The following is a 25,560-nucleotide window of genomic DNA, read 5'->3' on the forward strand; positions in this document are numbered from 1 at the left end:
GTAATTGGAATATAATTATAATTTTACTTTAATCACGACAGCGAGTCTCACCAAATTGGCTAGTTGGGCCAAATTTTTCAATAATTGGAAAATAATTTGAATTGGTTGCTGATTTTTGTGAGAGTTATTCGCTGTGAAATTTGTTGAGGGGAGGGGGGAAGGTCTGCTTCTCTATTGTTCTCGGATGTTCATAAAATTGGGCTTGCACTAATTGTTTCGGGCTTCCGCGACAGTAAATTAGTCCAAGTAGTAGTGGGCTTCAACTACTTTATTTTGGGCTTCCACTCAGTCAATTGGTCCACACAGTTGTGGGCTTCAACTACAGTTTGGGCTTCCACCCAGTCAATTGAATTGGCATAGCTTTAGTCACACCCTGATTTTTTCTAAAGATATCTCAATCTAAGTTGACCACCCATTGTAAAACTCAATTGACGGGATGTCTTTTAAAAAAAACCAAAGTGTAACTAAAGCTACCTATTGAATCGCTACTTTATCTCTAATAACCTTCCTCAAACTCATTTCTCCGTAAAATAAATGACCCAAAGAAGGGTTCGTTTCAAAAAACCTTGGCCACTAACGGACTGAATGATAATCCGAATCCTTGAAACATGATAGGCTAATGATGAACAGATGCCATCTAATGAGCTGAAACAAAAACCCAATGGGTCGAATGGAGCAAACAAGAATAAGCCAATTTACATAACAGAATAAAGAAAAGAAAAAAAAGCTAGTGAAATGTGATCTACCACGGAAAGTCTCCAATTTACACAAGAAGAAAATTTCTCCACTCATTTACAAATTCTACTCAAGCTAAATCATCTTTGCACTTTTTAGCGTCTAAAAGATAAATGCATAAATTCTATTTAGGATATTTGCAACAGCACAAAAAAGAGGAAAACCGGGCATTATATCTATCCAATCCCTACTTAGCTTGGTCTCGAAATGGAAAGGGGGGAACAAGCATTGTAACAAGGGACAATTGAAGAAAGCAGCTAAGCTCATTACCCATGAGACTTCAATCATCCTTGGAAAGAGCAACATAGTTCACAGGGGTGATGTTATGGACTCTGCCACTTTCCCTGCGTTCCTTTCCGGTGGATATTCCAGGCCGACCGGGAGTTGTCAAACGGCGACCAAGTGGTGTTCCCATGGAATTAGTACTGGTGTTTTGACCCAGTGGCCTCTTTACGTTGGGCCTTGATCCATAAATTGCCTCTTGTCCTGCAGTTAATTGTTCCTGTAGCCGTTTCTGCTCCTGTAAAGAGAGAGAGAGAAAAAGAATCCAAGCCAACTTTATGCTGATACACACATTGAAAGCCAGTGGCCAAAAGTTGAAACAGCACTGAGTAATGGCCAAACGGCCCAAACCGTTTATTGGGGACAAAAATGGAGAAATAATGTTCTTCCAGTTCCAACACGCAAACTGGATTTTGATAGGAAAGAACGGGGAAGGAGAAATCACACCTCACATTTTTGTATGGATTCGTGTAGCCAAACCATATAGTTTGGGATAAACACTTGGATGATGACGATGATAAGTTCCAGCATACAAAGTAAAACCAAGAATTTACAAGCATGTCAAGACTAGGCCATTTTAAGCAAACTAGAACAGCAAAACAGATGTAACAGACCAACTTGTGCATAGTTTCCAATCTTGATGACAACAATCCAACCGTGATGAGCATGAAAAGAAGTAACTGATTTCAAATTGAATTGTGGGACTCCGGAAAGTCTTCAAAGGTCTCATATAGCTGTAAATATTAAACTTCTTCATCCAACAAGATTTAGGGCGGCAACAGCAGGCAATTCATTTTTATTAGCACTGCATAATTAAAGCACCTAATATATCCTTTAGTTTATTTCAACCCCTCATATATTCTCTTAAATTCCTTCCCCGCTCTGGAAGATCAGGAAACACCTATTACTGCATACCGCATTTTTAAACATGCTAACTATATATATATATATATTACAATGAATATCAATGTACTTAACATACCCGAGAGCGACGCTTCTCCTCTTCTCTCTGCTGGCGTAACAAACTATATTCCTCCAATGTGCTTAGAAGGGGAACCTGGAATGTGAAAACAGTTAGGGGATGAAAGTAGCAAAAGTTAGGGAAACCATAGCGCAAGTTAATCAATCACCTTGTCATACAAGAATGGTATTCCTCTCTCCCGTTCCCAGGCTCTCACTTTTGCAGTCAAATTTTCCAGAATGGCTAGTCAACAAAAATTTCAAAATTACATCAGTTCTTCACAAATGAAAGCTATTTAAAATTTTAAATGGAGTATAATTATCTCTAATCGATTTTCATATATGCAAATAAGACCAAAAGGATTTCAACTAGGATGGGGAATCAACTTCTTGCCCATGGGGCGAGGTGGTGAGCAGCTTCACCACAGGAGCTAGTGGTGCTCCTCAAAATGCCCATTAACATATTGCTCGCACTAAATTTTAATACTTATGCATGTTTCGTGAAGAAATATATTAAAGGCAGTAGACAGTGAAAGTATATGACAGTACTCACATGATATTTTGCTGACCAACATTCGTGCTTTCTCTGCACGTTTCAGATTTTTGTGTGCCCCTCTGCCTGCACTATACCGATTTTCATCCTGTAAATTAAGAAAATAATAGGAGGGAAATCAAATGAGAACTCAACAGCACTATTTTCTGCTTAGAAGATCAAAATTCAAAAGGAAACTATTTACATGTAATTGTAAACAACTCTGAGCTCCGAAGTCCGAAGTATAACAGACACTTGATCATTTTACTCACTTATATTTGACACTCTTTTTGGGAATTTATTATAGTTGGGCTGAGGGATAAGAAACTCAACTCAAAGAAGCTCCTAATCCTGAACAATTTGGCCTCAGCAATGTGAATCACTTTGCTTCATTCAATTCTATCAACGACAACAGTTTGATTAATTTTCCACAAGATTCTTTGAGATGATATATTTTTTAATTACTTTAAGCCACGTCATCAAGTCTCCCTTTCACCGTCTACTCAAATTGCATTTCTTAATCGATGCTTCTAATTTCTGGGTTTGCATGATCAAACCATTTCAAGCAATTTTTACTCAACATATTCCAGTTTGGCACAACCTCTGCCTGCTAGGAAGTATATTCTCATGATTTTGTCTTAAAGAATGCCACTCCTACATGTTTTCGCATATAGAGTCTTTGCATTCCAGCCACATCCCCAGAATCCCTGAGGGCCACACATCCTCCCCTCTCTACTCCAACAAAAGTTTATTTAAGTAAGAGTGACCAAGCAACTCTCTTGTAAATCTATATGATTCCCAAACATGCTATTCAATTTATCCACTCCCCATAAGTTTGATAAATACGTACAGAAACTAGTATTGACCTGGAGAGAATATGAGAGAAAAGCTCCATTATCATTCATTAACTTAAATTTATTGAAAATTTTAGAGCAAAAAAAAAGGTCCTTTACCTTTTCGTATTCGTCAAGCCATTTCTCTTCTTCACATGCATACTTCCATTTCTCTATCTTTTCTAAGATATCCCTCCGACTTAGAGCCTGCTCTTTGGCTTTGGTGATCTGGTCATCCATGCCAGAAAGCAGCTCAGCCAGATCAACATTACCTGAATGAATATGTTTCAAATATAATAACATCGAATATTTGGTTAGTTTACACTCTTGAAAATTACAAGCAACATTGCTTGTTGACCCAAGTCTACATCAGAAGTGATGCAAGAGGAAAACTTGTCGTGCTAAAACAAGGAAATACATGCATGTTGAAGAGAAAAAGTACCTAAGAAAACCTATTTCCAAGAAAATATACGACCAAAAGAAAATGAAATCAACTTATAATTTTAGACAACCAAAAACCACTGCAACATCTAGAAGTCCATGAAATGCAACAGTTGAAACTTTTGTTTTTGGAATTGAGAACAGAATGCATATTGATGCCAAAAATGAAGTGCTACGATCAGAAAACTGCAACAAAATAATCAACATTAAGTGCAGCTTCAACAGTAAGTCAATAACAAATATAGGTTGAATACAACCAGAATCAATGATGCCAATAAGAATCTGTCGAGCTGCATCACTATCAACATCCATATGAACCGCTCTATAGATTTCTTCAAGGTCATTTTGCCTCTTAAACACCAACTCCTTCATTTTACTGGCTTTTAGAATATTCAACCTTTCCGTCTCAATCTCAGTCTGGAAACATACAATTGGAACATAATAAACGACCAAGAATACAAATGGTAATCTAAGCAAACTGTAAGAGAAAAAAACCAATGATCAAAAGTTTTACCTGCTCGATGACATCAAGTGCAAGGCAACCTTGCACTGACACATCTTCAAGAGAGGAAGAAATTAATCTGGGAACATGGTCAAATTTCCTTCGTTCTTCAAGGGGTGTGTCCATGAGGTTCCATAGCTCCATCAATGTGCACCCAAGACGTTGAAGCTACAGGAAGGTGGAGATCAAGTAGATAACAAAAAAGTAAGCAAGCATTTGATAACTTACATGAAATTTTGCAACAAGTCATAAATAAAATTACAAAATAGCCACATGAGCATAAGTAAGTTAAACAATTTCCGTGCACAAGGCTCCCGCAGTAGGCAAGGTCAAGGACATACATGATGTACACAGACCTTACCCCCACATAATATGTGGAGAGGCTATTTCCAAGACTTGAACGTGTGACCTCTAGGTTGCACCTCTGTAGGTAAATGGGCAACTTATTGACACTACTACATAGCGACTAATCCCAAAAAATTTTAAACAGCAAGTTTAGGACAGAAGATGAAATTGTAGGCATTTGAAGAACAAAGAATCTTCCATTGTACTTCATCCACATGACTTCAGTTTGCATAGAATGTAATAACACAATCATGGCTGGCTTGGATTTCAAAGTTTCCATAAATGGAAGTTTGACTGTGATCTAACAACCAATTAATATGGTTCTGTATGTACACAAAACGGATATAAGTATCCACAGATGCATAGACCTGTACAGCATTACACATTTACACATGGACAAATGCTCACAATGGAACTCTAAGCACATATCCACACACCAACATGCATGTGTTATAATATATAGTTATATACATGCATGCAAATATGAGGTGGAGGGAGAGAGAGACAGAGAGAACCCATATGTCACCTTTTGCAGCCTTTCTTGCTTCTCCTGCTTAAGTGAGTGAATCACACTAGTTAATCTAGCAAGGGTTTCATTGCTAATGCTCCTTGATTTATTATTTGACAAATCACACAAGCTTGGATGAACATCACCAACTGTTTTAATGAAATCTGTTGACAACACAACTGAAAGCTCATGGATGATACAAATATGGCTGTTAATCTTTTGCAACCTCAAATTCTGCAATTAATCAAAAGGAGCAGGGTAAACTCAAGTGAGTTGAAAGCCCATTGCACTCATGTATATTATATACAAAATATCAAATACCAAAAGAACCTTTTCTTTCCGAAGTTCCTGGAGGTGTGACTTGAACTCCCGCAGCTTGTTCACAGTCAAATCAGTTTCATTCACCTGTCGATCATCAGAATTAGCGGATTGACCACTTCCAGCTATTTCCACACAAATTTGGGTTATCTGTGATTGGATTTCAGAAAATTCCTTGATTCGTTCCTCTTTCTTCAACCTCAAGTCATCCAACAGAGGTTTTATTGCGGCCATCTGCTGCTTCAGAGTGCCTTTTCCCTTCTCATACAGTGTAAAATAGCCAAATCAATACAAACGGTACAGAGCAGAAAGCCTCATGGATTAAAAAAACTACATAGTGAAAGATTTTACAATGTAAATAAGGTGGCAACGTTATCATCTATCCTTTCAAATATAATCCTACTGCAAAGAGTTCATGATGAGAGTAACAAAAACACTAGGAGCAAACCGTGGAAAAAGAGGAATGTTCTCCAAGAGCAGAAACAAGGTTGGCAATCTCAGCTTCTGCATCAGCCAATGATTGATGCAAATCAGCCCGGTACTTTCTAGTCTTTTCAACCTTTCGACGGTAAATATCCAGGCATTCTTGCTCCAACTCTAGAAGCATCTTATCCCTGTCACTATCATTCTCTCCAATTTCATTCCATATTATCTGGACAAAAAATGTTAATTAAAATGAGAATAAATGATAAGAGCATATATCAAAGCCAATATTTGAAGTCCCCATAGCACTAGGACTGTAAAATACAAAAAAAAAAAAAAAAAAATTGTAGAAGAAACAAAATATGAAGGACGAAAAAAATATCCGTTCTGACCAGAAACACTATATACCACTTGATCTTGAAGGGAAAAAGTGCTAAAAAAGTGTTAGCTTGTATTCATTTGAATGAAACAGAAGCCAGCCTTGGAGTTGAAGCCAATCACCCGAATTCCAACTACAGTTAGATTTTTCATTGGCTCATATTCCAACAGGTTCTAGAAGAAATAAAATCTCAAGTCCACATACATGATATAACCATTCAATGTGAACAAGATAGATTGAATCCAACAGAACTAAAACTTTCAAATCTAACGCTACCAAACACTAACCAAATTTCATGACTAAGGCTGGCACACAAACTGTACGCCAATACAAAATCGTAAGATAACAATACCATTAAATGTCAACCAATAGTGACTGGAAAAGAAAGAAAGTTAATGAGTTTTTCGGCGTTTCAACTCCAGAGGAATAGAAAAAAAATTAGAGTGGCCACACAAAGAACCAGTGCAAGTGACAAATGCAGCATTGAAAAGTACGATCGTGGTGCGTAATCATCGAGAACTGAACACAATAAGTCGAATAACAACACAAATCGTCAAGTTAATGGACCAGGAAAATCCGAGGGAGAAACCGAGCGAACCTGCAATTCGTGGAGGAGAGAGCCGCAAGTGGTGCGAGAAGGAGAGAGAGGAAGGAACGCAGTAGTCATTTTCCACTGAAAAAAAAGCCCCTTTTCGATTTCAGAGCGGACAAACTCGAAACCCTAGAGAGTTCGAACACGAAACACACAGAGATTTTGGTCGAAAACGCATAAAGGGAGCGTTTTCGTTTTATTTGCCTTGTTCACCGCTTTAATTCCATTCCGGGATTGCCATATGTAGGCATTTATGGGATGTGTTTCCCAGTATCAAATGGGGAATCCCCCTTTGAAAATCAAATGTACGGAACCTGAGTTTGTTTTGGCGCGAAAATCAATAAGTTCTTTATTTTAATTTTGCAATTTAATAATGTTCCAAACTAAATAAAAAAACTTTTCTCAACTATACAATTATACAAATTCATTCTCAACCAAATCGAACTAAATATAATTGAATTTGAGTCTTCAGCCAAAAAAAAAAAATTCTTATAGGCTAAGTTGTTAATGTCCACCCTTGGGGTTGCGCAATGTAAACATGTTCCTCATGATAGTAACTCTGTAGCTCATTGTCTTGCTCGATTGGCAAGGCTTGAAGGAGGGTGTCGAGTTTGGAGGGTTGAATGCCTTGTGCAGGTTGAGGCCCTTGTTGTGTGGGACTGTTGAGATCCCACATCGGAAAACTAGGAGGACCAAACCTAACTTATAAGCGCGGATCCTTCCCAACCTAACAACCAAGGTTTTCATGGGATTCAGCTCATGGGCCTTGGTTACAGCCGGCCCGCAAGGGCGTCGGTTGGGCTTTGGTTGGCAAGGGGGGTTGGTCTGTGGCTGTGGGCCGGTGTGGTTCTCATCATTGGTGCTTTCATTGAGAGGCACTCACGTTTGCGGAGAGGGCTGCCGTCTGTCAGGCGAGCGTAGCCGCCAGGCGAGTCCAACCGCCAGGCGAGCGTAGCCGTCATGGACGTCGGCTCTCCAAGGGGGGAGGTCTGTTGAGATCCCACATCGCCAGGCGAGTGCAGCCGCCGTGGACGTCGGCTCTCCAAGGGGGGAGGTCTGTTGAGATCCCACATCGAAAAACTAGGAGGACCAAACCTAACTTATAAGCGCGGATCCTTCCCAACCTAACAGCCAATGTTTTCATGGGATTCAGCCCATGGGCCTTGGTTACAACCGGCCCGCAAGGGCGTCGGTTGGGCTTTGGTTGGCAAGGGGGGTTGGTCTGTGGCTGTGGGCCGGTGTGGTTCTCATCAGGGATCGTCAACTTTGTATGTAACTGTTTCTTTTCTTAATGAATTTCTTCTTCTCAAAAAAAAAAAATTTGAGACACGTATCGCAAATGTCCAAACATAACACATGATGCAATTTCTTAATGAGTACTCAATATTGTGAAAGTTAAAGTTTAAACCAAAAACCCTCATTTTGAATAGCATTTTGTAAATTTTTTTGTCATTCAATCTAATAAATTAATATTTATGTATCATCAAATCAATGATAAAATAGAATTAAGAGCACGGAATCCTAATAATTTTTTTCCATGATGTGGTTTGCTCCAAAAGGTTAAGTGATGACGAAAATAAGGTAAATGCATATTAAACTCTTGTAAAATTCATTATATCCAAGATTAAAGACGTGATTTGTTTGTTTCTGATAATTAGGTGGACATTAATTGAATACATATTTTCCGTGCAAAAAAAAAAAAATACATATTTGAATAATATTCAATCATCCAAAAATAAAGAAAGAAGATTTAACTATAAATATATATCAATCAAGATTTTATATTTCGATAAATTATTTAATAATTTAAGACGACGAAAATGAAATAAAGGTCAGTCGCCAGTCGGTAGTCGGTAGTAGCGGAGGGAGGGGAAGTGGGCCCCACAGGAGTCACACCCGTCACATGCTTCCATCACTAGAAGAGAGAGAGATCATCATTTCATAATTTCATTCGCAAACGTAACCAGAAAAGTCAAGTCAAGCTCTTCTCTCTCTCTCATGAGAAAATGAGCTCACCATGTGGATCTTCAGACGCTCTCTTTGGTTTCCTTCTACAATCACTGAAATTGAAATCCGGTGACGCTTGCGATTGTTCTGATGAGAGTACGCAGTTGCTCAGGGATTACGCAACCAGGGAGTTCAACGCCTTACTATGGGTTGCTCTCATTGCATCCACTGCTATATTGCTCCACATGCTCTTCAAGTTGTTCGCTCTGTGGTTCAAAGCTAGAAGGATCCCTGGTCTTCCTTGCCCCTCCTTCTACGGCCACCGCAACCTTGTCACGCGACAGCAGCTCATCGGTGAGGATTTCTTTTTCTTTCCTTTCTTGTTTAGGGTTTACTGTTTGGAATTTGATGGATTCTGGCTGTTTGGTTGCTGAGAAAGTGTCCGAAAAAGGAAACCAGATGTAGTTTGTTCTTAATTTATTTCTTGCTATCTTTGTGGAGTCGACTGCAGTTACTAAAATGAGACGAAATTTTCTTTTTGTTCGTAGAGGATACCTGTAGCCTTTTGAGGTCGATTCAGCTGTTAAATATATTAGATTACAGTTTAGATGTTATATATAAAGCTGAGGACTCTGATTATCTAATCAAATCACAGTGTTTGGATATGTGGAAGATGAGTAGAAAATTTTCGTCCCCTAGGACTTTGGTTAAAGAAAAATGCACAAGTTCTATTTCAGTTTTGTGGCTCAGATAACGCTGTGAAATGTAGAGAATACTTTGGAAAAAAAATTAATCTAGTTGTGATGTTGGCGTAAGCACAAAAATTTGGAATTCGGATTCGTTTGAATTTGATGCGTAAATATGGTGATATTGATGACACCATACCATTGTAAATTCAATTGAAATAATGTTTTCGTTACTCCATCCATGGATTGCTTATTGTTCATGGGATAAAAAACAACTTTTTGTGCTAGTTGGGGGATAAAATCACAAAAGATTGTGAAATTTAATATCGTATTTCTCTCAGAACTTGTTGGTGTCAGAGTGTACAGATTGAATTTTTTATTCTGTAAATTAGTTTTTACTGAGTAGTTAATTTGAGTACCCTGGCAATTCATGAAAGATAGCAACATCTTCTTTTTGATGTAACAAGTATTCATTGATTAAAGTTGATTAGTACAATCAAAGAGGACAAAAGACTTTGTCCTCAGGAGAGTAAGAACCATTTACAGTGAAAATGTAAGCAATAGAGATGAAGGACCAGACCACAGACTGATTACAACAAAGTACATATACCCGTAATCATAACCATGCTATGAAATCAGAGTAGCATCTTCGTATTCATATTTTACGTTGAAAAAGTAGATTATACAATGAATATTTGATTTTCTTATACAGCTTTTGCTTTGTCAGTACAATGAATTATTGATTTTCTTCTTTCAATAAGGTTCAAGTCATTCGCATTATTGTAGGTCATAATTATTCATTTTAATTCTTTTTTTCTGTATATAGTAAATTCCTGGGAGATCATTTGCTTTTCAATGTTCTTTGTTTTTCGGTTTTGACATTTTGTTTTGCTTTCAGAGATTTTGTCTGAATCGCATGAGAGATATGGACCAGTTGTCAAGCTTTGGTTGGGGCCTTCTCAACTGTTGGTGTCTGTGAAGGATACATCACTCATCAAAGAGATGCTTTTGAAGGCCGAGGATAAATTGCCTTTGACAGGGAAGGCCTTCGATTTAGCCTTTGGTGGGTCAAGCCTCTTTGTTTCCTCATATGACGAGGTAGAACCTTAGTTTTCCATACCCACTCTTTGCATCTATCCCCTACTTCACTTGCGTTGACTGCTTAAAGATTTCCTGCTTGTGCTGTGTTCTGTTCTAGAGAGAGCTAAGATGTCAGATTGAAGATTTACAGATAGACAATCATCATAGAATTGGTTAAAGACTTCGCAACCATTTTATCCTACTATTACTTGTCGTCCTAGCTTTGTGAGAGTCTTGAAAATGAACTGTATGGATACATGTGTTTCAGCTTCACACGATGTGAAAATTGGATGTTTAGTGATAATATGGAAACTTATCTGCCATTCAGTTTTGTCTCCTTCTAGTGTTGCTTATGTGCTTCTGCATATCTATCTTGTTTTTAGTCAGTCCCTATCTTTTTTTAGGAGCTGTATTCATAACAATAATGCTGTTCTGCATGCTGCTTTATCTTGCATTGATGATGTATTTTATTTTTTCACTTATGGATTAACATACTAATAGTTCATTACTTCATCCACTTCCTTGGCTTTTATCCTTTTTATCTTAACGGTCATCATGATGACAATAATTTTAAATGTGTTACTTTTTGTTTGATGTTTGTATATTCTTCATTGAGCCACACCTAGTATGTATGGCTTCCTTCACAAAATTTTATTACAGTTGGAAGCCATACACAAAATTTTATTACAGTTGGTTGCTTCTTTTCAGAACCAAATAGAAACATGACCGTTCTCATCATGTGTATAAGCTTATGGAAACCTAATCTCCATTACTAATTAAAATTTAATTTATGTACTCTGGAGGAGGTGACAGTCTATTAGTGGAGTATGATGTTGTGGAATGTCGGAGACAAGCTGCTGGAATTCTTCTTTCTGATCACTCTAATTCATTTACTATAACCACGTTATCAGAACTCATTTTTTCTTCTCTATGTATTGTCTTTCAATATCATCCATCCTCTCAGCCCCATGGAAAAGTTAAGAAGGCTGTTCTGAGGATTATTTTTCATTTTTTCATTAAACAATTATTTCTTTTTCATCGCAGAAGGTGCAAAAGAGGAGGGAATCATTGGTGCTAGAATTGAATGTTCTTGCGAGAGAAAATTCAACTCCTGTCAAGGTTGTGGACAGTATCATGGAAAGAATAAATCACATTATGAGAAAAGGCAGTATTGGTAGTGAGTTGGTTTCTCAACATATGGCTTTTACCCTTTTGGGAGCCACTTTCTTTGGAGATACATTCTTGTCTTGGTCCAAGGCATCTTTTTACGAGGAGCTTCTCGTGATGGTTGCAAAGGATGCATGCTTTTGGGCCTCATATAGAGTTACTCCTTTATGGAAACAGGGATTTTGGAGGTACCAAGCATGGTGCACAAAGGTGAAATGCTTAACTCAAGACATTGTCCAACAATGCAGAAGAAATTATAAGCTACTCTGTCATATCGATCAACCAGCCTATGGTGAAACTACCAAAATTGGATCAGAAACTGCTTCAGTACCATCTTGTTCTGGTGTTGTGATGCCAGAATATTTCTTCTCTCAGAAGCTTGGCAGTCATCAGAATGCAATAGAACGGCCTTGTGGGAATATTATGGGTGTAATGTTTCATGGAGGCCTAGCTATGGCAAGTTTAATTAGTAGTATCTTGGTGAGGCTTGTTACAGAACCAAAACTACAGGATAAGGTATGGCTGTTTCTTTTATTAAATTCATAATGGGCTGAAGTGGATGCAACTTCAAGAACTTACGAGCAATTTGGTTTACAATTAACTCCAAAATAGTTAAATCTAGTATCCATTTCTTGAAGTTCTCCATATTTTCAGTATTGGAAGGGAGTGTGTTGAGAAAATTGTTTTCATCATTTTAAAGTTATTTCTGCCTTTTGTCTCCAGGTTCTGTGAGCTATTTCAGTGTTGCTTCTAAAAAGAGTTGGAGTATTCCTAAACTATATTAAATAAAATTTATGTTAAAAAACACAACTTATGAATATAAAATAGTTGATATCCTTTCGAAAAAAATAGTTGATAATTTGATATCACCCTGTAACAAATATAATATTAACTTCAAAGCTCGAAACCTTTCCTTCTCTTGGACGTTTTGTTAAATTTCTTCAATTCTTCTCTTGTACCTGGAGGCTGGGATTATTTTTATCAGATCTATGAAGTTTGCTATTATAGTTTACATAGTTGCCGTAAAGTTGATGTGCTCAATATTTCTGTATAGTTAGCAATCTTAAATTTGAATGGCTGCAGATTTATTCAGAGATAATGATGGCTAGGAAAATGGTGGTGGAAAAAAACTTGAGTGTTGATAAATTGGTCTTGCTATTGGCAACTGTGTATGAATCTGCTCGGCTTCTGCCTGCAGGAACTTTGCTACAAAGGTGGTCTCCAAGAGATGGTAATATGTTTATTCATTAGTGAGATTGTACATCTTCATTTGCTGAAGAATTATTTTCTAGTTGCATCTATTGAAGCATATATGGTTTTAAAATTTATTTGCAATATGTATAACTTGGCAGTATGCACCAAGAATGGTCCTTCTGGCCTTTGCCTGCTCATATCTGTTTCTTTTTGTTTATGATAGATAAACTCTAAAAATAGAATGTATGCTAGATTATTCATGCACATGCATTGTTTCTGGAGAAAGGAAGAGAATTGGAAAGGAGAATATGGGGAAGGGGGAATAACAATATTAGGTTGACGTTTCATTGCTCACTATGTTATCAGGTGGTATATATTGCTAGTGTTTGCTCTTTGATCGAAATTGATATGTTGTGGAATCGTACATGGAAGGGGGTAGAATATATATATTTTCCGTAGCATCCAGTTGCATTTCATGATCCATTCAGCCATTTTTCTTCCACTTCTCTCTCATTCTCACTCATTGCTGCTGTTTGTATGTGCTGTTTTTAATATGTTTCAGCTTGACTCTGTTTTCTTTTATTTACTGCAAGATCTGAGTCTTAAAAATGGTGTAACAATACCAGCCGGTGCAGTGCTGGTTGCACCGGTTCAGCTGATGCAGACGGATGATTCTAGTTGGGGAACAGATGCTAGTGAATTTAATCCTTATCGCTTTTTGTCAAAGACTGGAAAGTTCTCTGACTCAGTGGAGGATGAACCGTCTACAGGTCATACTGTCTACATTCTCTCTTAATCTTACAGTATGTAGGTGTTTTGCATTTTGTTTTCATTTCCAATTGTCGTCCAGTTTGTTGGATTTCTTTCTAAAAATGATAAGAAGAACGATAGTTTCTTCTCATTGTGCATCAAATTACCCACCGACAGCATTACTCCTATCATCCATGGAATCACCAAGGTCATCCATAATTTATCTGTCATGCTAATTGTTTTCTCATGTTCCAGATCCAAGACACAACTTGTTCAATTTGAATGATCCAAATGACAATGAAGCCTTTCTTCCTTTCGGTTCTGGTAAACGTTCCTGTGTGGGCCAGAAATTTGTAATTCAAGGAGTTGCTAGATTATTTGCGTCATTGCTTGAGCTCTATGAGGTTTGTGCCATCACTGTATCCATCCCCCCCCCCCTTCCTCCTCCTCCTCCTCTCAACGCTTTTTTTTTTCTTGCATATCCATTTGTAGGTTATGTCAAAGAACCATAATTTCTCTTTACTTCGAGCAGTTGAAATAAGTGTCTTTTTATAATATATGCACCTCTTTTATGATATATGCTCCTTTCTACATGTAATTTGCATGTACATTATGCGCATTTGCACGCATGAATAGGGTAAGAGAGAGAACATGAGAGATTTCTCAGGAGTGCAACATAACTAAGTCACTAAGCATCTCTTATATCTTTGGCGGTTGCTTAACACTAGAGTTGTCCCCAAACTCGATATTGAACGGTGTCTTTGGAGAACCTGGTCCCTTTTAGGTACCCTTAGTACTTCGATTCATAATCATGAGTCATGGTGGTTGTGCTGCCAAAATGTTGTAAAAGTGGTCTTTCACCCCCAATAAGTAAAGGCATGATCCATAAGTAGTCACGCCCTTCCCTGGGGAAATTTTCAGTTGTACCTTTAGACTCTAGTATATTCATACAGTCCAATATATTTAAGTTTGAACCCTGAAATCCTAAATCCGGCACTGTGATGTTTGAGGTTGTTTGTTACCAGTGCTAGTTTACATGTAAATGCTCGTATCAGGGTCTGCACAGCAGGGATGGGTCAGATGTGTCCTGCCTTGGAGTGGTGGAACCTAGAAAAAAAGTTAGCTTGCTTGAATAGAATCATTAGTTCTTTTTAGTCTTGGGCTGGAAGCTTAAGAGTCTGAACTCTTGAGATGTTTCGTTTTACTATCCTCTAATTATTAATCAATTAAATAATGCTTAGTTTTTAAATTGCAGATAAGGCTCCCTCCAGCGGAGACTAAACCAAAACCAACCATTAAGGACTCTGTGGTTGAGTCGCTTCCAAGTCCAGAGTTAATATTCGTCAAGAGAATGATCTAAAATAAGGCGGACGTGGTGTTGTGGATAGAAGTTGCTTGTCACTTCATCAGTTGCTTTTATGTAAGTCCCTGTCATCCTCACAGAGACATTTATGTTCTTTCTTTTTCGTGAACTGATGGGGAAGGTACTTTGTTGCGCTCGTTGGCTTGCAAAGGAGAGGATATTACATGAGTAGCTTCTGCTCCTGTTTTTTTCCCTCCCCTGTTTCGTATATAGCCCAAGTAATGCTGTCGTTAAATCTCCACAGTTTTTTAATATGTTTTTTAAAGCACAGAGAGGGCTGTATTTGCTGCGAGCCATGGTTTTCTTTCCCCATTTTTATTCTCTTATTGGTTTCTTTATTTCTTTTTTTCTCCGAAGGGGAGTTTGGGGTGTATGGTGTATGCTCACACTTATTATATGTAAAATAATGTCCCTTTTTGTTTATATGAAATGAATGTTAGACATTGTGCAATTTTAGTTCACTTTCTATATTACCATATGTCACATTAATCAGTTTGTAAACAATATCCAGATTTGAAAGGATCATGGAACCGATTGATTTATATTTTTCCTGTTATTTTCCAGCTTAGTATGACATCGGGGAAAATCTTGTTTTAGAGAGACATTTGTTTGTCATCATTTTGTATTTGAATTGGTGGTTCTATTCTATCTATCATCATTCTTCTCCTTTATGAGCTGCTAGTGGGCTCTTATGTTGAAAAACATATTCATCATTTCATTTTATGATGAAAATCTTTGATGATGTAACCAAGTATATCATACCTCATACAGATGATATAATCTATGTATGTATGTTGGTAGAGTTATTTTTCTTAGTGGATCAAATAAAATTTGGCTATTAATTTACTGACTTTTGCTGAAATAACGACTTCAGCATAAATGAAAGGAAATATATGGTTGACATTCATATTTGTATGGAGTCTAAAAACATGGATATCTAAAATGATATGTGTTCATAATTTTGATTATTTATTATGAGAAGTGTGGGGATCATTTAATACAAAATGGTTCTCACACGCCTTCTTATATCACTTAGATGATAGATAATTATGGATATGTAGTACTTTCGCATGGATATTTAGATTAATTATGAACTTATAGTGTTTTTGCATAGATATTAATGTGTAACAAGAATAGATAGAAAGGACCGATTTCAGCTCATTTATAAATAATAATAATCATAATAATAAAATGAAGGGTACGATTTCAGCTGTATGTGATACATAATCAGAGCCGTAGATTACATTTTGTCGCTTGTAGAACCAAAATTCCACAGGTAAAACAAGGCATCCACTTTTCTTCTTCAGTAAGCGAAGTGTGGGGTCCGCCTACCATGCACTGCAAGTCTGGAACCTTATCCATTAAGCAAACGGGGAGCTGTTTGCTTTCTCGTATCCAAATTGGTTTATCTGTAAGTAATATAAGATAATCTAAAAAGAAATATGGATTTATTTTGTACCAAATTTCAACGCGAAAATGACATGTAACTCATTTGTTTGGTAATCTATGAAAATCTAATAGGTTTATTCCATTGATAGTGAAAATGACATGTAGTCCATCTCTTTGATAATCCATGAGAGCCTAATAGGTTTATTCTATTGATTTAATCAATGAAATAATTTTATTTATACTCTTTTATCTCAAAATTCATTGTACAAAATTTATTATTTTAATATAAATTTTATTGTTTTTTAAAAGCACAATTTAGAATTCATTATTTTAATTATGAATTTATTTGTTTTTAAAATTTCATTAAAAAAACAATGGAATTAAGATTTATCTGATAAAACTCATCGATAATGAATCTTGTTAGAAAGAATTTTATGTGTTGATTATGAATATGTGATTTTTTTAAAAATTTAATATGTATTTTAAGAGTTAAAAAGTTTTAAAATTTCTTTTAAGAGACTTATCATTTCATGCTATCACTAGTTACAACACTACTAATTTCATCGCTAATCATTCGCAAGCATATATGTTATTTTGTAAACTAGCAAAGTCTAATTAATTATTAAGGTCTTTCTAAAAAAATTTAATCATTAAGGTTATATATAATTTATTTGAAAAGTTTATTTTTATATTATATTATGCAGAGAAAAGAAAAACACACATCTTGTATTAGTTTCCCAATAGTGGACGGTGGACCTCTAGTAGAAAGTCACGTGCCCACTCCGTGGCGCAATCAAAGCGGTGCGTGTAAAGAAAGCGTATAGATATCCAAGTCCTGGAAGTGCAAAAATCTATATAAAATCCGTGAAAGAAGCGAAATGAAATCGAAAAATTCACTACGAGTAGTTCCTCTGATCGCACTGATACTCGTTTCATTATCATTCTCTTCCGCTTCTGGATCGAAAGGATCTTTTTCTTCGGGGTTCTGTAGCGAAGAAATGGCCACCATTGTCGGAGGAATTTACGAATCCCAGGGAGTACAAAATAGCGCGGAGATCGACGGCCTCGCTCGCTTCGCTGTCGAAGAGCATAACAAGAAAGAGGTATTTCTTGCTTCTTTTTCCCTTTTTTTTTTTTTGCGATTGATTGCTCGATCTACGGCTTACCTGAAGTGATCGATTTCTTGAATGTTGGAAGAATGCGATCCTAGAGTTCGGGAGGGTTGTGAAGGCGAAGGAACAAGTTGTGGCCGGAACATTGCATCATCTGACTATCGAGGCGGTTGAAGCAGGGAAGAAGAAGCTGTACGAGGCGAAGGTATGGGTGAAGCCGTGGTTGAACTTCAAGGAATTGCAGGAATTCACGCACGCCGGCGATTCCTCCTCTCCGTTCACCTCCTCCGATCTCGGTGCTAAGAAAGGTAATAAATAGTAACAGTTTCACCGATTTCCCCTTTTTTGTGTTAAATTTGAATTTACGTTACTTTATTCGCAAAATTGAGTTCGTGTAATCGAGTGATTGAACCAGGGGATCATCCTCCTGGATGGAAAGAGGTACCGGCTCATGATCCACAAGTCCAAGAAGCAGCAAATCATGCAGTGAAGATGATCCAGCAGAGATCGAACTCGCTGTTCCCTTACGAACTTCATGAGATCGTTCATGCAAAGGCCGAGGTATGTTCTCTCCAAACCTTGTTCCGTCTTCTCAGTTACTTTGATTGTGCCCTAAATCGAGTGGTTTTGCGTACACTAGGTGGTTGAGGATTCTGCGAAATATGAGATGCTGTTGAAGGTGAAGAGAGGAGACAAAGAAGAGAAATACAAGGTTGAGGTCCACCAGAACAATGAAGGTGCACTCCATCTTAACCATATGGAGCCTCACCACTCTTAGACCCCGTGTTTAGGCTATTTGATTTCGACGTTGCTGCTTGTACTAAGACAAATGTGTTTGTGTTTGAACTTTGTTTGGTAAATAATTTGAAGCTGAACTTGTGGTTTTTTAACACTAAAACATGACAACCCAATATCGAGGTGTAGTCCTCCGCTATAAGGGAAACGGGACTAATTTAGCCCAGGACAAAATAGCCCCACTGGTGAAAGCTATCTACCATGGCAGAAGCCCGTAATACTTCTCTCCATGTTGGTATGGCAGCCCATACTTCTCTCCATGGTGTCTGTCTACCATGTCAGGCATTACAGTCGTTATCAACACAACCAATCCAGCGAAATTCCGATTCCCACATATGGGCACTGGGCAAGGGCATCCTTGCCGAGCGCCCACTTTCGATTCCGACGAGGTGTGCACGACTCAGTTGCCCAAGCCAAGCACCCCGAGCTGAAAGGCCAAGCCAAGTACTCGTGAGCGATTTGGATAGGATGCCCACACCCATACCCACGCATCCAATCCGCTCATTGTGCAAGACACGACCAATCCAGCGAAATTCCGATTCCCACGTGTGGGCACTCGACAAGGGCATCCTTGCTGAGCGCCCACGGCTTCGGTTTCCGACCTTCCGAAACCCACGTGGGGTGCTATATAGGCTATAGTCCGAGCCAAGCACCCCTAACCGAAGCCCACGTACCATATAGGAGGGGAGGTCTTTCGACCCACCGGACTACCCCCTATATATATGTTACCCCTATATATATGTCTTAAGTCCGTTTTCCAAACTGGCAGTAGGAGACATCAATTTCTCAAAAAGTAGTGTAGAGAGATTTTTTGAAGCTAAGCACATAAACATCAATATCTAGTAAGGCTAATTGTCTCAATCCAAGACCATATGATAATATAGAAGGAAATTCATAAAACATCTTACCTGTCCTGGATGAGGCAATTGGCACCCGAGAATAGAAGTCTGTATCTGTCTATCTACCATACTTCTCTCCATGGTGTCTGTCTACCATGTCAGGCATTACAGTCGTTTATGAACACAAATTAAAGCGTCTGCATTTTCATGATCATAGGATTCAATTGTTCTGATAAACTAAGATCACAAACCCAAAACAACTTGTCTGCTTTGGACCTGACCTCAAGACTAGACGGTTTTGTCCTTAAAAGTTGAGTTCAACACGATTTTCTCCTTAAAAAGATCATCAATTATAAAAGTTGACCTCACCACCCTTTTGTTTTGCTCAATTTTTTTGACTGGAACTTTGATCTTTTAAGTTTTAACACAAATCACAAATACGTGATTAGACCAGATCAACGTGCGAGGCTGTCAACCTCCCTAATCCCTTTCTATGATGCTACAAGATCGTCATAGAAATTTACCTTTATAAAGGCTGTTAGCATATGGTAACAAAAGCAGAGCAAAGATTGAACCGATGCCACCTGCCGTAAACTTTTTTTTTTTTAAAGGGTACAAGTCCCAACAATTCATTCTAGGAGCCTTAATTCTGGGAAAACAAAGTTACACCTAGCATCACAATAACAATCTTGAAAATTACAAACTGAAACCAAGAAAAATAAGCATCAAAACTTGAGAACAACAAACAAACACCTAACAATTCCAATATGACAACACTACCCCGAGATGAAAATCGGACAGACTAAAATAACACTTTCCTAGGATGCACCCGAATAAACTAAACAATAGATATAAACCAGACATAAGAGATATAGATTGAATATAGGTTTTTGACTTGTCCTTCATTAAAAAATATCAATCTCCACTAGATGTAAGAACATCATCAGTGTGTGCATCATATATGTGTTGCTAAAACATACAAGAAGAAGTCGGTGTGGTGAAAAATCTACAATGTATAGGTGAAAAATCTACGATATATAGATGAAAATTTTCAGTTTCACCTCTATAAGAGATGATCTGTCGAAGAAAAAAAAAGAGGAGAGAAGAAAAGAGAGACATATTTATATGAGGGAAATGAGATCTACTTGGTAATTTTTTAATATTAGTTTACGATATTCTTTCTCTTTTAACTTTTCTTTTTTAAAATCATTCAATTTTTATTTAAATTTTAAATTTTAAATTCTTTTGTCATTTTATAAGCAATATTTTTTAATTTATTTGTCATAGTTTTTTGCGGAATCGCTGTAGCAGAGAGAACCTAAAAGAAAGTCAGTGAGGGGAGAGGACTGTTCGGCTCTGTGTATGGCAACATTAGCGGGTTTTAGCTCATGTAGCTTGTGGTGTCCTTCCCCTCGCATTTCTATAGCACCATCACCATCACCACCACTCCACACCAGACTTAGGGTTTCTTGCTGTGCTTCTCCCAAGTCCTCAATAACCAGTACCAAAGCCAAGACTTTGTCGCAGATTCTGGATTCTGGCGTCATCGCTTGCCTCCGAGCCAACAAGTAACCTCTTTCCTTCTCTCTCTACGTTCGTTGCACATGTTTCGGATTTCATTGTATTTTCATTGTTAAAGAAAATAATGAAGCTTGGATTTTCCTTATAAAAGGTCGAGTTTTGTTTTGAAAGTGACAAGAATTATCTGTTAGTTTATAGGTGGATTGAAAGAAAGGTTGTGCTTGAGCTTTTGATGAAGAACATTTTTGGCTGAATTATTTGTCCTTATAATTTGCTGAAGCGTAAATTTTGATTTTTTGTGATTAATAGCCATGATATGGTTCGGTAAATGGATGAAGAGTTACACACGGGATGTCATTATCAAGTTTCTGGTATCTTTTCTAGTAAAGATTCTTGATAGTGTTTTTTTGCACTGCCTCGGTGGCTCGGTGCCCTTTAGTAAAATTTCCTTTCCAATCAAGAATGGATATTTGATTTATTATTTAAAATAAATTTCATGATAGTTGCAGTAAACAAATTTGGCTTACATAGTTTTCATTTTCATGTAGTGCGGAGCTTGCAATGGAAGCTGCTAGCACTGCAATCAGGGGTGGCATTTCAGTTGTGAGTTATGTTATAGATATTTTTTTCTTGTTTTTCAGGTTGCAAGTAGGAACTCCTGTGCGTTTATGCTTTATATTCTCTGATTCTTGGGGTTTAGGGTAGCGTTCCTCCATCCTGTTAATCTAAGATCAAAATAGGATATCGATCTTTGTCGTGACTGTTTCGATGTTACAAAAAATAATATCAGTCGGTTATCTGCAGCTGCAACGTTTTAAACTATCAAAAGGGTTCTCATTTTTCAGATGTATCCTGTAATCTATAAATTTTGTTGTTCTAAATCCCCACTTGGTGCGAGCACACTTTCGGCCATATCCTAGGAACTCCTTTGATTAGGAAGGTCAAGCACACTTTGGCTCTGTAGTTGTACACTTTGAATTTGGGAGATGTACGTAAACAATTTATCTTCATGTCCTAGTTGAGTTAATAATTATATGTCTTCCTTCATGTTTTGATTAATATTCTTTTTCTTGACATGTAGCTGGAGATTGTCAGGTCCACCCCAGGCGTTTTTCAGGTTCTCTTCATGTATTGCCATTTTAGTTGCCACTCGCTGTATCTGGCCAGTCAGCTTAAGAACTTTTTTTTTGCTTTCTTTCTTTCTTTAGGTTTTATGCCAGCTAGTGCAGGACCATCCCACTGTGGCATTTGGGGTAATGCTCTTTCAAGCTTCTCTTTGCCTTTGGCAGTGAAAATAAAAATTTTATTCAAACTATTTCTTTTTTTGAACATTTGAAGCTGATAATAATAGACTTTTGTGCCTTTTTCGACATGGACTTGCACCCTAGATAGGTTTCTGACTTTCTGTTATAAATTTCACTGATGGAATTACTATTGTTAAATCTTCTGATGCTGTCATGTGCAGGTTGGGACAGTTTTGAGTGCTGAGGATGTCAGAAATGCAAAAAGGGCGGGAGCCAAGTTTCTCATGAGTCCTATTATGGTGAAGGTATGTGTTTATATGTCCAATAATCACATGTTTTTTACTTCCAATATGAAAGTTAAAGTTTCAAACTTTTTCCTGTACCTTCTCTACTCCCTTTCTCATTATACTTAACCATTTTTTAATGGCCTACCCAACTACTCTTGTAGTCTCAGATGCGAATACTCCTTTCTTTATACTAAACAAGTTCACTTGTGCTTAGGACATTATGGATGATACTGAAGATGGTGAGATATTGTACATACCTGGTGCAATGACACCAACTGAAGTAAGAATCATTGTAACTTCAGGATTTCTTCACAGATTTTGATGCCTCTAGTTTTCATTTTGGCTTAATTAATTTACTGTAAATATTGTCTTTGGACAGTTTACTTTCTTTTTTACAATGGTGATGTATCATATGACATTTGATTTTAAAATTTTCTTCATCATCTTGCGCTCTCTTGGGAAAGGAATTAAATCTTTTTTGTTCTGTTATAGATATTCTATGCATATGACGCTGGTGCCAAAGTTGTCAAGGTGAGCCCCTTAAAAAATGGTATTTTCTCAGATTGTATTCTAGTCTGTATTAGCTCATCAGCTTATTTTCAAACATTGCTGCATCAAGCCTTCCTAAAATTTCAAGTTGGAAATAAAGTATTATGTATGTTCAATTGTTTCCTTTGCTAAGATGCATTTCTACCTCACTAATTAATTATTTAATGCACTGAATTTCGGTATGGTGCGTAGGAATATTTTTCAACCTAGGGCTGTCTTACGAATTTTTCTTTTGGTGGTTTAGGTTTACCCTGTTTCTGCATTAGGAGGTGTTCAGTATATATCAGCAATTAAGAAGCCTTTTCCTAACATTCCAATGGTTGCTTCTCAAGGCATAACAATAGGTTGGTTATTGACCACTGTCCACTGTTGTCAAATCCTTATAATTTAATTTGTCTGATTTGAGGATTTGAGAAGTTGGCGGTTTCTCTGCTTTCTGAAGATGAACTAGATGGGATATTCTTTTTTGTTTTAATTGCGCGGTTTGCATATCTTCTATTTGGGATTAACATGTCTAAAGGAATTTGTTTTCCATGAAATAGATAATATATTTGTTTTGAACTTAATTGATACAGGATTGATTGGGGACTATATAGCTTGTGGAGCAGCATCGGTTGTTTTATCAGATGCCATATTTGATAAAGAAGCAATGAGACAAAAGAACTTTGATGCCATATATCAACTCGCGTGCCTTGCTGTTTTGCGGGGTAAAGAGGCTTTAGATCGGTGAGAATTTTAATTTCTAGTTTCGCATATTTGTATCCCCTCTCCCGTCATTATCCTCAATTCTTCCTCTTCAAGTCCCTGTTAACTGAATTAACTGTTTTACATGTAACTGCCGTAGTATTTTTAGTATCTGTACCTGTGTAATCGTATCAAAATATGTGCCCTTTGTCAACACATTTCTACTTCTACCCTAGACTAGAGCTGAGGACAGGGACTGCTGCTCATACTCTTTACATAATCATTTTTTCATCTAAAATTACAGTCCAAGGCTGACGGGAATGGGAGAATATTCACAAATCACAATAATCTGTCTCTGGTCTTCTTAATTTCTTAAGATTACTTTTCGACTATCGTTTATATATTTTTTCGCAAATCATTGTAACCTTTGTAGAAATGCTACATTTTATTATGTTCTCTGAAGAAGCTTTTCATATCATAAGCAATGCCTACTTGCTTTATGCGACGGAATGTCATTTCTGGTTTTGATTTCTTGCAGAAAGAGGCAGATGACTCCACTCCTAGCTGACAGTTTTCGTGGAGTAAATCCATCATAGTCCACATCAAAAGCACTGTGAACAAATTTTAGATAGCATCATCGTTGCCATGGAGGGAAGGGAACATGAACATGTCAGAAAAGTAAACGTGGAGTGTGTCAAACTACTCTCAAGGTGATTGGGAAATTTATCTAGGTTTCACAGTAGTTTTTCCATTACAAAAAAAGAAAAAGGTATCATATCGCACAATGAACAGCTAACATTCAACAATTCAATTCCTTTCCTTTGGCAGCAACAATTTAAGAAGACATTCGAGAATCTTGTGCTTCTCTGGTATCGATAGAGTGACACAAGAAGGATTTTGCTGAGGATTATGTCCACCTCCTCCGGTGACCTTTGAGGTCCTAGTTTCCATTGCACACAAGGATAAGAAATGAAATAAAATTTTTACACTGTATATGTTATCCTAGGACATGTGAGATTTGATTTTCTCGGGAAAATGAAGGAAAGTTTTGTGGAGGATAGAGAGGTTCTGATCAGACGGGACTGTTTATGGTTTTATACAAGAAAGCAAATGTTTGGACGACTTGTGGAGAAATGTGCAAGAGCTTGAACTTTGTAGTACGGCTTGGGCACGGAGATGCACTATGAAACGATGCCGTCTAAGTGCAATGCCTGGGAGAGTGCCACGTACGATCATGATGATGGGATTGGGCTGGATTCGATCCAAACAAAATGAAAGTGGGTAGTTTCTGGGCTTGGGCCTGTGGGCCTTCTTATTTTTTTGGGTTCACAAAATGGCCTTTGGAGAAAATACAAAATAATTAACGGCAAAGAATTTTGATAGTGTGGATTCTTCTTGTTGCAAATCCTGCAGACAGAACTGCAAGAACAAACCCTGTAACCAAATACTTCATGGTGTTCATTGGGATTGCTGCCAAAGGAAAGCAGTTGAATTGTTTAATCAAAACCTTCAATACAACGTATCAACTTTTGGATATAAACCAGTTTGTATCCAAAAGTTGCATCCTCACAGTGTGCTTGACATAATCAGGGTCACTGGTTTCGGCATCAAGATTGGCATGAGGCTTACAGTCATTAAAGGGAGGAAAAACATAGCGTTTTACCAACTTTGTACTTAGCCTGGCAGTCATGAATGGGTGGAAAATGGATGCGAGGCTCCATTGACAAGGCCCGATGGCAAGGAGGATCCTGCTTCACTATACTATCTGTTGTATACAGCATCCATGGCTTCAGACCTCCTAGTGATTGAGCTATGTACCCGAAAGTCGATCACAAACTGGTCAGCATTATTACATCGCACAAGCTGAGAAGGTTCATGTCTGCCCATGCTTTTACATTGTGCATGTTATTTCCAAATTGTTGATATTCTTCATGGCTTATCATGTCTCCTGTCACTGTTGGTCTTGAGTCTTGACCAGTGATATTCCATAGTAGTGAGGGAACAGAGATGCTAACTTCACGAGGTTCCTCAATTCATGCAACATTGCTTCTAGTTTTTACTGGAAATCAAAAGGTTAGTTAGTGTAAATTTTTATCAAATAAG

At 37.5% G+C, this 25,560-nt stretch overlaps 4 protein-coding genes across 7 annotated transcripts; 3 read left to right on the plus strand and 1 right to left on the minus strand.

Moving 5' to 3' along the window:
• Positions 1-728: 728 nt before the first annotated feature.
• On the minus strand, positions 729-7,127 carry LOC119988625 (65-kDa microtubule-associated protein 5). The gene is made up of 11 exons (XM_038833733.1): positions 6,857-7,127; positions 5,905-6,108; positions 5,469-5,714; positions 5,157-5,372; positions 4,298-4,453; positions 4,041-4,200; positions 3,463-3,614; positions 2,531-2,618; positions 2,148-2,221; positions 2,000-2,074; positions 729-1,255 (listed from the first exon to the last, which is right to left on the minus strand). The coding sequence occupies exons 1-11, from the start codon at positions 6,923-6,925 to the stop codon at positions 1,016-1,018; spliced, it is 1,680 nt and encodes a 559-aa protein (XP_038689661.1). The 5' UTR covers positions 6,926-7,127; the 3' UTR covers positions 729-1,015.
• A 1,673-nt stretch (positions 7,128-8,800) lies between these two features.
• Positions 8,801-15,493, plus strand: LOC119989676 (cytokinin hydroxylase-like). Of its 2 annotated transcripts, none has more exons than XM_038835336.1 (7): positions 8,801-9,151; positions 10,382-10,581; positions 11,608-12,246; positions 12,814-12,961; positions 13,518-13,694; positions 13,930-14,078; positions 14,930-15,493. In XM_038835336.1, the coding sequence occupies exons 1-7, from the start codon at positions 8,857-8,859 to the stop codon at positions 15,032-15,034; spliced, it is 1,713 nt and encodes a 570-aa protein (XP_038691264.1). In that variant the 5' UTR covers positions 8,801-8,856; the 3' UTR covers positions 15,035-15,493. The 2 variants fall into 2 exon arrangements, with proteins under 2 accessions (XP_038691264.1, XP_038691265.1); XM_038835337.1 differs by having other exon boundaries at positions 11,611-12,246.
• Positions 15,494-17,274: 1,781 nt separating this feature from the next.
• LOC119989457 (cysteine proteinase inhibitor 6-like) lies at positions 17,275-18,436 on the plus strand. The gene is made up of 4 exons (XM_038834991.1): positions 17,275-17,529; positions 17,624-17,846; positions 17,954-18,099; positions 18,179-18,436. Exons 1-4 carry the CDS (start codon positions 17,305-17,307, stop codon positions 18,314-18,316), a joined length of 732 nt encoding a protein of 243 aa, XP_038690919.1. The 5' UTR covers positions 17,275-17,304; the 3' UTR covers positions 18,317-18,436.
• A 2,036-nt stretch (positions 18,437-20,472) lies between these two features.
• LOC119988545 (KHG/KDPG aldolase-like) lies at positions 20,473-24,576 on the plus strand. 3 transcript variants are annotated; one of them, XM_038833618.1, is made up of 11 exons: positions 20,473-20,740; positions 21,242-21,296; positions 21,775-21,810; positions 21,902-21,946; positions 22,159-22,242; positions 22,439-22,504; positions 22,717-22,755; positions 23,018-23,117; positions 23,349-23,499; positions 23,996-24,167; positions 24,286-24,576. In XM_038833618.1, the coding sequence occupies exons 1-10, from the start codon at positions 20,535-20,537 to the stop codon at positions 24,051-24,053; spliced, it is 840 nt and encodes a 279-aa protein (XP_038689546.1). In that variant the 5' UTR covers positions 20,473-20,534; the 3' UTR covers positions 24,054-24,167; positions 24,286-24,576. The 3 variants fall into 3 exon arrangements, with proteins under 3 accessions (XP_038689546.1, XP_038689548.1, XP_038689547.1); XM_038833620.1 differs by lacking the exon at positions 22,439-22,504; XM_038833619.1 differs by lacking the exon at positions 24,286-24,576 and having other exon boundaries at positions 23,349-23,480; positions 23,996-24,146.
• The last annotated feature ends 984 nt before the right edge of the window (positions 24,577-25,560 follow it).

The sequence above is a fragment of the Tripterygium wilfordii genome, chromosome 21 (assembly GCF_013401445.1).
Source record: "Tripterygium wilfordii isolate XIE 37 chromosome 21, ASM1340144v1, whole genome shotgun sequence".
NCBI classification, from domain to species: Eukaryota; Viridiplantae; Streptophyta; class Magnoliopsida; order Celastrales; family Celastraceae; genus Tripterygium; species Tripterygium wilfordii.